Here is a 12391-nt window from a genome sequence, read left to right on the forward strand (position 1 = left end):
AACCACTCTGAAAGCTTAGTGTGGGTGTTGGATGAGATAATGTAAACACCTGTACGTTTATGGCCATACCTGTTAAGTAGCCCCTTCCCTAAACCTTCTTTAATCATCCCTTTTGAGGGTGCCATCTATTTTCTGCAAACCTCTAGCATCTCTGGGCCTCAGTTTCCTCATGCGGAAAGGGAATTAGAAAAACAGAAAACCCACTTCCAAGGTGACTGTGAGCCTAAGGTGAGTTGGGATGAATGCAGGCATCTAGCAGGGGGCCGGGACAAATGCACAGGGGTGGGTGCAGGTGTTACCCCTGCCTTCCTTCCACAGTCGCCAAACACACCACCTCTTCCTGGGCGGGGGCCTCCACATTCTCACCAAGCCTGTGCTTTTGCTGACAGTTACAATTTTGTTAGAGCTTTTCTTACAGTTTGTTTACAGTTTTGTTACAGTGTTCTAGCCATGCATTCCTGGTGGTTCCTCCCCAGGAAGCTGGAGCACCTTCCACACCTGCCCCTCCCCACCAGCCACTTCCTCATCCTAGATAACAAAGGCTTCCTCTCCCACCCTCCCCTCGCTTCCTATCCACAGAATATCTAGCCAGCCCTCCCTGCATCCCAGACCCAGATGAAGGGAGGTGGACTGTCTGCAGTTCCTCCAGGGGGTTCCCCACCACCCGGTCCAGGACATAGCCATGGGTGATAAAAGTGGGACCATGAACATGTCAGAGGAGACCCACTGTGATCCTTCTTGTTTCAAAATAGACAGTGGAAGTAAACAATGGAAATCCATACATAACCTTCCTAATTAATGCAGACACTTAGAGATTGTTTTTCTTGGTGTTAAATTTTGCTCACCCACATAATGTTTGTGGCCATATTTGCAGCGTGCATAATATATTGTGCTGCACTTGAACTTTTCCACACCTTTCATCATACCTTCCTGTGTTTCCAGACGGTCTTCACAGTGGTTGCTGTCAGTGCTATGGAATAGTCACTCAGGAAATTAATATGCAGGATTTACAAAGTCATTCCTGATTACAGCCAACTTTGCATGGGTAGCTCTTACTTCCTTCCACTGAATAATTTCCTTACTACAGACCAGCAGCAGGATGACCACCTGGGAGAGTGTGAAAGTGTGAGCAAGTCCACAGCCCCTCATCCGTGTCACCATAGTTTTCTGAAAAGGTCGTGCCATGCACACTTCCCCAACACCGTGTGACCGTGGTAGTTTCAATGCAAAGCCACCATGTGAAACATATTTTTGTTGACTTAGCAGTTGAAAAATTATACTTCAAAGGTGTTTTAATTTACATTTATTTTGATTATTTTAATGGCAAAATGTTTCCCTAACTTGCTTATTATATCTATTATATATATGTTATTATATGTACATACAGTACATGTATATTTGTCCTTTTATTTATTTATTTATTTATTTTGCTTGAATTGTCTGTTCATATGCTTTAAATTGATTGCTGGGCTGGGAGTAATGTCTGTTAGTAATTTGAATTGCATAGTACCACTAATAATTTTTTGCCTGTCCTCCTTAATGATATTTACAATTGAAGAGGATCCGGTCATTTGCCCCATTTTTAGACTCTGAGCTATAGAGTTCACTTTCTCTTGAAAACAACCCAGTTTTTAAACTTAAAGCCGCCATTTCCTCCAGCAAGTCTTTTTCTTCCCCTAATGGAGCAGGCAGCAAAGTCCCTTGGAGTCAGAAATGTCAGGTCAGACCCTGGCTCTGTTCTGTCATAGCCACTTGCCAGTTGGCTGACCTTGACAACCACTTAACCTCTTTGAATTTCAGTTTCTTAATTTTAATATGAGGGTAGAATAACCACTGTGAAAGCATAGTGTGAGGATTGGATGAGATAATGTAAACACCCGCCCGTTTATGGCTAAGTGTTAGCTGAAGCCAACTGCTTCATTCGGCATTAAACCCAACTGCTTTTCTGAATTTGCCTTAAAATATTTGTTCTGTTGTATCTTTTGACCCTGCATAAAATGAAGTCACACATCAAAATTGATTTCTTAAATAGTTGAGTGTGGTAGCCTAAACATGAAGTGCAATGTCTGGAGTCTTGATTTAGGGCATTAAAAATAAAATAAAATAATTAAAAATGGAAAACAATGTAGAGATCCATTGGGTATCACCCACCCTGCCTCTGAGGTATGGGAAAAGTCCTGGCTTAGCCCTATTGTCATCCCTTCTGTTCTTCATGACCCTCTTTGTTGTCTTCTTGTTTCACAGGCAACTTCAGCAACAGCAGGCAGAATTAGAAGTGCACCAGAGAGATGGATTGTCATCATACGACTTATCCCAGGTGAGTTTCTGGAAAACCCTTTCCCTGTTGGAATTGTCTCCAGCCCAATGGACTGGGGACTCAATTCAGCCCTGAGCTTGAGCCCCTCAGCCCAAAGGATTGCCCCATCCACACACTACAATGGAAAGAGCAGACCTACAGGTCCCCTGGGGATCTGCTGCTGTCACTCCTCCCTACAGAACTCAGCCATGAAGAATGTGTAAGTACCAGGTGAAGAACCAGGGGCCATAGTCAACCCAAGGGCTGAAGGACATTTCTGAGGACCATGCGTGAACTCTAGTATGAGTATACTCAGAGACCAACAAGAGCAGCTTCTGATCCCCTTGGGCCCCCTGGCTTCTTGGCCTTTTCCCTGCCACCGCCTGTGTCCCATTCTTCCTCAATGTGCCTCTTCCTGTCATGCTCTGAGCCTCCCTCTTCACTGGCTCTGTCTCCTTTCCTTCTCCTATCTCCACATGATGTCCACTTTTCCTGATATTTAGAGTAAGTTGATTGTTGTTCATTTCTCGCTCTAAGAAAGTAATCAGTGTGACTCTGTTATCCTTCCTGTGACCTTCAGTTCACTGCCCCCAACCCCCTCACTGGCCGTTCTTGGCTTTCACATATAGAAAAGCTTCCCACCTGATAAAATGTTCCAGCCCCAAATGCCAGTGATTCCAGAGGGAGGGGGCTCTGATGAAGGAGAGCTGGTGGCTCCTGGGGACACACACTCTGTGCCTTACGCATGAGTTGCCCTTGTGTTTTATTTAATGTGCAAACAGGTCCCCGTCCCCAACCTACCAGCCGGTGTTCATGAGGCTGGGAAGTCCGTGGAAAAGGCGGATGCAATCTTCTCCCAGGAAAGAGATCCTCGGTTTGCTGAAATGTTTGCAGGAATCAGTGCATGTAAGTTTCCAAATGGCACTGAGGTTTTGAGAGTGTGGGGTTTACAGTTGCTTTCAGGCCATCTACCGACAGCTACTGTTAGTAAGAGGGGGCCACGGAAGGTGAGTTTAGAGTAACCAATGCAGGGTATAAAAATACACGAGTTGGAATGGATTCTCTCTACTCCTGGCCTTGCCTGTTATATACCAGTTATCCAGGGTAACCAACCTGGGACCTGGCATCCCATCATTAAAATTTGAGGAGTTGGAACAAATGAGCTCTATTGTTCCATTGTGCTGTTTAGTTTTATTAAGCCAAAGACATGTCTCTGTAAAGAGTTGAAATTCAATTCCTAACACACAGAGGACCACATTTTAACATCAAAATACGCAGTAAAAAAGAAAAACAAAAATGATCCTCTATCCTACCACCTGGATGTAACCATGTTTAACTTTTTAAAGTATGTTTTTTCTCTTTTTCTACACATATATATTCTTTTTTTACATGAAATTGAGCTCACAGTAGCTTAGTTTTTTTCACGACAGTTTATTATGAACGTATTTCCAGATTATTAGACAATCTTTTTTTGTCAGTTGCGTAGAGTTCATGTGATTAATCCTCTGTGGTGGTCATTAGGCTGTCTACCTATGTCAGCACTGCCGTTAGAGGAGATGGTGCGGTTATAACTTAAGGCATCGCATGGGGCCAGCAAGTCCAGCTGCCTCGCCCTCCCACTCAGATTATCACTGAGATTAACCAAATACAAAATTTGGAAAGATCTTTGTTGGTTCCAAAATCAGAAAAAGGATTCTATTTTCATGTGGTCAAGGAATTTTCACAAGATACAACGGAGTCAGGATGAGTTGAAGGGAGAAACCAGTTGGCTTGTGAAGAGGAAACATGGGGAACTCCGTCACTGGAAGAGAAGCCCAATCCTGTCCCCTTGGGGCTAACAAGCTGAAGACAGTGAGGCCCGAGGCGAGGACAGACAAGCCCGTGGAAGGTGGTGAGGGAGCACACCTCAGCCCTCCTGATGCCAGCATGTTGGTGGAAAGTCAGAGCTTCCGGGTGCTGGAGCTGCCTCCCATTAGGGCAGCAGATGCCAGTGCAGCACCAAGACCCATTGTCAACACACAACAAAAACCAGACCCCTCAGCACAACAGGGGAGCTCCCGGCTCTTGGTTCCCATGGCCACCCACCCACATCAGTATTTCCTCGACTTTTCTAGAGAAATATCATTTCATCCAGTAAGAAGAGACAACAGCACATCTAAAAGGTTTTTTTCTCTCCAGATAAGCCTGAAATATTTGACCAGAGACCCACAGCGTCCCAGAGAAATCCAAATATAGACACTTTTCCATAAAGTTAACAAAACAGAAAAAAAAAAAAAAAAAGACAAGAAAAAAGAAGAGGGGGGAAGGGTCCAAGGGAAGGAATGAGAACAAATGTCCTCCTTTGGAAATGAATTTTTCTGATAAAGAGGAGAAGGTTCAGAGAATCTTCAGTATCTCTTCTCTAGGTGATTCCAGGCCAGCCTGCATGTCTGAAAATGAGTTATTGAGGTGGGGAGAGTGATATTTAATAAAATGGATCAGTACAAAACAGGCTAATATTGCAGAAATCCAAGTCAGTGAATTAGAAAGAAACATGAATTTTCCCAAAATACAGAAACTTAGGTTTTCCAAGTGAAAGAGCTCAATGAATACTAAACAAAAATTTCAAAGAAACTCACACCTACACATGATCTGTTGTATTTACTTTTTTAAATTTGAAGAAAGGAAGAAAAAATCCTGCAAATGTTGAGATTAAAAAAATTACCTTACCTACAAAGAGAAATCTTTTGTTAGCCTTCCCCAAGATATTAAATACCAGAAGACTTAGGAAGGTGGCGGTGGCGGCGGGGTGGCGGGGGGGGGGGGCAGGGGGGGCAGGGTGGACGCAGGAATAAATAGAGAATTTGGAAGAATATGTGACCCTGAAATTTTCCACCAGCCAAGCTGCTTTCCTATTTGGAGGACAACAGAAAGACGTTCACAGACATGCACTATCTACATATTCTGCTTGCAAAAAAACTACTTGTAAAATTGTACTTGTTTATGAAATGAATCAAAATATAGAACACGAGAACAGAAATGATAGGTTGGAAAAGCAGTAAGGATGAAAAACGAAACTAATAACACTGAAAATTAATGTAAAAATTATTAGAAGATACGAAAGACAGAAACAATAAATAAAACTTAGAGTCTAAAATCTCAAATCAAGAAATTTAAAGATTTCTTCACCAAGGATCCAGACTTAGAATGGGTGTAGTATTTATAAATAGATAAAGATTTATCATCAGCGAATATCAAGAATAATTAAATACGTTGACTCCCAATCAATAGCTCCTGAATAATATGCTGCCAAAATATGATATAACAAAAACAAACTGAAATGAACGATTTAACCTGAAAGAAGGGGTGGTGGAGATGCTCTGCAAAGCCAAGAAGGAAAGTAGGTTCGTCAGTGTTGCCAAAGAAAAATTCAAACTGTCCAGTGAGCAGAGAGGCTTAATTTATTCAGATACAAGATGTAACCTAAAGTGAAGATACAGATGTCATAAGCATTGAAATATGTGAAAGCCAAAATAATTAGAATCACAGGAAGATGCTGATAAAGCCACATTATAGTGGAAGATCTCAGTAGGCCTGTCTCCATCTTTAACAGGTCACATAGATCAAAATAATAAAATGGAGAAAAATATAGAAGACTGAAAACTAGAGTCAAATATCTTTAAATACAATTATATATAATATTATAATACATATTATTATATATAATGTTATACCCTTCAAATGTCCTGGAGCAGTTACAAAGAAAATGTGTTTCTTATTTACCCAAACCACAAAAACCTTAAATACATGAGGAAAAAAAATGGGTTGTATTAAGTTTATTATCTTATTTTTATTTATATTTTTATTTTGTTTGTTTGTAGTTTTGAGATGGTGTCTTGCTCTGTCACTCAAGCTGGAGTGCAGTGGCGTGATCTCAGCTCACTGCAACCTCCACCTCCCCAGTTCAAGCAATTATCCCTGCTTCAGCCTCCCGAGTAGCTGGGATTACGGGTGTGCGCCACCATGCCAAGCGAACTTTTGTATTTTTTAGTAGAGACGGGGTTTTGCCATGTTGGCCCAGGCTGGTCTCAAACTTCTGACCGCAGGTGATCTGCCTGCCTCGGCCTCCCAAAGTGCTGGGATCACGGGTGTGAGCCACCGTGCCTGGCCTGCATTAAGTTTAGAGTCAAGAGAACTACCTAAGTCTACCTTCTTCCTACAAGTTTGAGCCTTATGTCTCCCCCACACCAATCTTGATCTTTATTCCCAAGATTCAAGATGTTATGATTAGGTTAAAAGTACACACCCAGGAGCCTGAGCTCCTTCCATCCTTTAAGGATTTCCCACTGTCTTACAACTGTCACTGCAGCAGAAGAAAATGAACCATAAAAACTGCTCAGTGACCCCTTTTTATTAAAGCCTCTCAGAAGTTGTTTCCATGCGTGCGAGAGTCAGCATGTGGTCCCTGCAGCCTGGTCTCTGGGCCCCAAGCCCACCAGCCTGAATGTCCATCACCGCATCACTGCTCACAGCCACTCGGAGGGACCTACACACTCTGCCCCCAATCACCACCAGCAAGCCAGAGATGGGAGCAGATGTGGAGGCTGTCTAGGCACAAAATAATCACCATGTAACTAACCTTTATTTCCTTTATTCCAATATCTCTTTGTGGGTGAACATGTTAGGGATTGTAGGAACGAGACATGTAGACATTTGAAGATTCTGGGGCGCTGGGAGGGCATTTCAAAGAGCCCTGGGCACCCTCAATGACCAAAGGAGGGAGAACTGGAGCCTGCTGTCTAGCACCCTGCCACCATTCGTGTTCCCACTCCTGTTTCTCAAACCACGATACAAAGCACCTTCTCCCTTGTGTAAGATCTAAACAGCCAGCTGGGTCTTGAGCCCGTTTCTTCAGCTGTGTAGCTATGGGTGAGCCTGTGGGTGAGCCAACTCTGCTCACCATTCTGCAGTGGCAGAAAATCATGCATTATTGCACCTCCTGGCCAGGGACTGAGTGTTTTCAGTGTTAGAGGAGCTCAGTCTCTCAAAGAAACCTTAGTGGAAGGTCAAGGCACACAGGTCCGGGGCTGTTCCCTGGACATCACCGGCTATGGCACCTGCTGGGTGAGGGTGGCAGGGGTAGCTGAGTTCCAGGGCAGTGGGAAGAACACTGGGCTTGCGTTCATGCCCTGGGCCCTCCCTCGCTGGCTGGTGACTTCGGACAAGCCACACCTCACTTTTCTCATCTGTAACAAACAATAGCAAACTTTAGTTTCTGTTTGCTCTGTTATCAGGCACTGTCATAAGCACTTAGGTTAACTCACTGAATTCCCCCTACAGCCCTCTGAGGAAGATACTTTTATTCTCGCCTTTTTTCTGTTGGGAAACTGAGGCAGGGGATGATTAAGTAACAGTCCAAGGTTGCACCTCTCTTACCTTGGAGCTGGGATTCAGACCCAGAGAGCTGAGATCAGAGCCCATCCTCTTCACTGGTATCCTGGGCTTCCTCACCCAGAACCAGAGGACTTGGAATCCCTACTCCGCAGGGTTGAAAAGACTGGACAAAATAATGTCTGAGAAAGAACTCTCATTCTTTTTTTTTTTTTTTTTTTTTTTTTTTGAGGCAGAGTCTTGCTCTGTCGCCCAGGCTAGAGTGCAGTGGCGTGATCTCAGCTCACTGCAGCCTCTGCCTCCTGGGCTCAAGCAATTCTCCTGCCTCAGCCTGCTGAGTAGCTGGAACTACAGATGGCTGCCACCACGCCTGGCTAATTTTTGTATTTTTAGTGGAGACAAGGTTTCACCATGTTGGCCAGGCTGGTTTTGCACTCCAGACCTCAAGTGATCTGCCTGCCTCAGCCTCCGAAAGTGCTGGGATTACAGGTGTGAGCCACCGCACCTGGCCTCATTCATTCTTTTAATCTTCCCCACTCTCCAAAAAAGCCTTGCCATCAAGCAGCCTGTGGCCTAGCCTAGGGGCCAAGAACAACAGCCCAGTGCCCTCATATGCCAGGGAGGCTCCAGGGGAGATGAGGAGGCAGACGCAAGGCTGAGGAGATTGCATGCAGGTGGGCTGTCCCGACTAGCATCTTCCCGTTCCTGCGCCCACCCCTGCACCTGTTCTTGGGGCAGCCTTCTCTGTGGTCTGCAGAGCAGGGAACCTTCGCATGTGACTCCTGCTCTGGTTTTCCCAGCGGAGAAGAAGATGATGAGCTCAGCCTCTGCAGCAGGAACCCAGCAGATCTACTCCCAAGGAAGCCCATTTCCCTCCGGACACTCCGGGAAGGCCTTCAGGTATGTGCCAGTGAGGGGGACAATGGCGTGGGAAGATGCTCCCTCGCCAAGAAAGTCCTGAGTCTCAGAGCACAGCTCTGTGGGCACAGAGCACAGTTAGTGAGCTCTGTGGGCTCAGAGCACAGTTAGTGGTTACTGGCGCTCCGGCCTTGGGCTAAACTGAGGATTCTGGTGGCTCTGCTTCTGCTCTGTGAGCCCTCCATGAGTTGCCATAGATTCCTGGTGTCAGTTACTCTTTCTTGGATGTGAACAGCACCAGCCACTGTGTTCTGTAGCAGTGATTGCCAGCGAGAAGGGAGTGAGTTCCCTCTAGCCAGGACCCAAGTGAGCTGGAGCTGGGAACAGCTAAGGTAGCAGGAAGTATCCTGTCATCTGGTATCCAGAGGCTACAGCCAAATCCAAGGAAGACTGGACAGCTCAGCCCATCATGTCTGAGCCTCATCCTAAAGGGCACTCCAGGCTTCAGGCAGGGTGTCCAACCTTCCCAAGGCTTGGTTCTTAGCATCAAGGGCATCTGGTAGGTCATTGAGGAAGCCCTGACATCATCACTGGAGGCAAGGTTGGCTCCACTGACTTCTGGGGAGACAGAAGCATAAACTGGGAAGAACAGTCAGAGAAGCTGGCAGCTCTTGGGGAGGGTGTGTGGGCACTCACCTGTGCCTACCGGACCCCGTAAGTTCCTCATGCCCAGCAGGACAGGGCTCCTCCAGCAAGGTTAGCCAGAGCCTAAGCAGAGCTTCCAGATGTAGGCAGAGACCAGGAGGGTAGGTGGGGCTGGCCACTCAGAGAGAGGGCCCTGCCAAGGGACTGCCCTAGACACAGGGAATGAGGATCTTGCTTCCACACTGGTTCGTGGACAGACCTCCTGGAGACAGATTAGCAATACTGCAGTGGCTCTGGCCATGCCTGCAGCTAGGTCTCGCTGAATTGCACACTGCTCTGAGGCTCTGAGGAGCTCTGGCTGCAGGCAGGGGCTCTGGTCTGGGGACAGCAGACAAGATGGCAGCCCTCCGTGAGCAGTCCCTAACCATCATCACTGCAGGTCGTGCGGCTCTGCTGAGCAATAGTCAAGCCCTCCAGACTTCTCTTGGCGGCTGAGTTACTCAGCTACTCAGCACACATTGACTGATGTTGGTCTATGCCAAGCCCTGTGCGAGCCCTGCCCGGGTGCTCATGTTTATTGGGTCCTTGTGACACTTGCTGCTTGTCCTTCACTCTGGACAAAGGGGATCAGGGAGGGTACAGCAGCAGGAGGCAAGGAGGGGGCAGTTCAAAGGCAAGAGGATAGCCCAAGGTGGCATGGCCAGAGAAGGTCTGGCTGACTCTTCAGCTAGGTCTGAAAGCAAAAGTCAGGTTCCGCCTCCTAACCAGGGCAGAGGTGCAAGGGCCTGAGGAGTGTGCTGAGTGAAGCCTCAGGGAGGCATTGTTGGAGGAGGCCTCACTAATGGGAGAAACAGAGGATGACCACGTTGTTCTATGACAATGGCCTCACCCAGGCTCTGCACCTCACACTGGACTGTCTGCCCTGAGCCCTGTCTGCAGCAGCAGCCGTGGGAGCCATGTGAGGAGGAGGACATCGTCACTGATGGCCTTTGGGAGAAGAGTGAAGCTGCAGACAGTGCTCGGGGCAGACAGTGCCAGCATGAGGCGCACAGCCTGGGTGAGGCCATTGTCATAGAACCAAAAATGTAGGGTGCACAGGGCAGTGATGAGTGATGGGGAAGGAAAAGCAGGCTTGGGGCAGCTGGCAGTGTGGGGAAGGAATCCAGGGAGTGTCCAAACACCTGTGCAGAGCCTGGCATAGAAAAGGCACTTGCTGAGTACTAGTCTGTAAAATGAATGAATAAATGACTGAGTTAATTAAAGGATGCCTGTTGGGGCCAAAGCCTGTGGAATGTGCAGAATTTCCTCTATATCCGAAGGGTCTGAGCTGGCTTGGGTTGGGGTAAGCTGTGGGATGAAGGACTCTGGGGACCAATACAGCCATAGGGAACCCTGGGCCGCTTGCAGAATGGTGTTGCTGGCACCCGAAGTGCATCCTCACCCACAGTCCTCCCGCTCTGGTCCCGCCAGTTTTGGTCCCTGCCTGTCCATACTAAGGCAGGCAGCTGTAGCTCAGAGGCCCCCAGGGAGGACTGTGCACAAGGGCTGGCTCTTTGCCCCAAGAAGCCCATCCCTTTCAGTCAAGGTGCCTTTCCTAGGGCTTCTACGCTATAGCAGCCCTCATCAATCAGTGTTTTGGGGAGGACATCAAGGGCTGAGGGTCTGTGGGAGAGGGCCCTACTAGACCATAGTGACCAGAAAATGTCTTCTGAAGCAATACTTCCATCAGGAAGGAGAATGGGAAAGGAGCCCTTATGTTAAATGAGAAATTGATTATACAAAGATGGGAATGATATCCCCTTTATATAAGCGACTGAACTTGTTTTACAATGATCACTGCAAGAATGTCTCTGACATTCTTGGTTTCTCCCTATTTTAAAAGGGATCAAATAGCATAGGAAACTTATTAGAATACAATAGTAAAATTTTACCCAGTCTCTACTGATCTCTAGCCTGCCTTTCTTTTAACATGGAGCTGAAAATCCACCTCTACCAAAAGCCTTCTGTGATGAGCCCCATTCTGCCCTACTTGACTGATTCATGGGCACCCAGTGCACTGCCCTGCGTGCTGTGCTAGTCCCAGGGAGGCAGGACGAGGGGCCTGAAACAAAGTAAAAGTCTGCCCCCAGCCTTTTAGTCTTTGATGAGCTTCTCATGTAATTGACATAGCCCGGAAAATCTCCCGGAAGAAGCGCCTGGTGGTACATACAGACAATGCCTGCCGAGGAGCTAAGCAGGGTCAGAGATTTAGCCTGCAAAGGACATGCAGAGAGCACAGCACACAGCAGGGACCTAATAAAGATGAACTGAGTTAAGTCGAAGGTGAACCGAAGGTGGGAGGGATAAACTCTGGGTAGCAGGACTAGGCCCCATCCAGCAGGTTTTCATTGAGAAGCTTTTCTTTCCATTTAAAACTGACAGCCTGCAACCTATTTCCTGAATCTTTAAGCCTCATACGTGCCCCAAAGGAACAAATTAACCAGAGCACGGAAGAATGAGTGAACACCGGGACTTATTTTTATTCTAAGAAGCTTCTCTCTTTGTGGGATCCAAATCATCTGTTGAGAGCAGGGGATGTACAGGCGTAGGATAGGGGCTGAGGAGTGTGTGGGAGACCCTGGGGAGGACGAGGAGAGGAAGTACCAGACTACCAGACATGGCAGGACTACTCAGCAGTGTGGAGGAAGCCCTGAAGGGAGAGGAGGACAGCCAAGGGGCTTTGAGGCTCATGATGTGTTAGTCATTTTCTCGAGTGACATGCTGCATGGAGAGAGAGCCAGGAAGGTGGCCCAGGGTGGATTGTGTGGTTGGCTGGGCGGGTAGACTCATGCAAACCAGGTGTGTCCTCGGGATAAATGCATTTTCCTCTTTTCTAGCTCTTCAGTGGTTCATGTGCCTGGAGTGAATGATATTCAGTCCTCCTCTTCCACGGGCCAGAACATGTCCCAAATCTCCCGGCAGCTAAACCAGAGTCAGGTGGCGTGGACAGGGAGTCGTCCGCCCTTTCCGGGACAGGTATGGGTGTCTGTGAGAGCGTCTCCCCTGGGTGCCCAGAGAGGGAGAGCATTCTGAGAAGTGCTTTCTTCGGACTGCGGCTCTGAGGATGGGTCAGGCCCTAGCTGGAACCAACCACCCTCACAGCCGCTGGCTCCTCAGGAGCACCGGCCACCCTCAGGGCCCTCGGAGAGCCGGGTGCCCCGCCTGCGACTTCAGCAGCCTTTT

At 47.4% G+C, this 12391-nt stretch overlaps 1 protein-coding gene across 1 annotated transcript in view; it reads left to right on the forward strand.

Moving 5' to 3' along the window:
• The window catches only part of ARNT2 (aryl hydrocarbon receptor nuclear translocator 2), a 176400-nt gene that overhangs the window by 145107 nt on the left and 18902 nt on the right, over positions 1-12391 (forward strand). The window contains exons 9-12 of the mRNA XM_025390052.1: positions 2245-2317; positions 3079-3202; positions 8467-8566; positions 12046-12184. Coding sequence (XP_025245837.1) covers positions 2245-2317; positions 3079-3202; positions 8467-8566; positions 12046-12184 — 436 coding nt within the window. The remainder of the gene's footprint in view (positions 1-2244; positions 2318-3078; positions 3203-8466; positions 8567-12045; positions 12185-12391) is intronic.

Source organism: Theropithecus gelada, chromosome 7a (genome assembly GCF_003255815.1).
Source record: "Theropithecus gelada isolate Dixy chromosome 7a, Tgel_1.0, whole genome shotgun sequence".
In the NCBI taxonomy this organism is placed as follows: domain Eukaryota; kingdom Metazoa; phylum Chordata; class Mammalia; order Primates; family Cercopithecidae; genus Theropithecus; species Theropithecus gelada.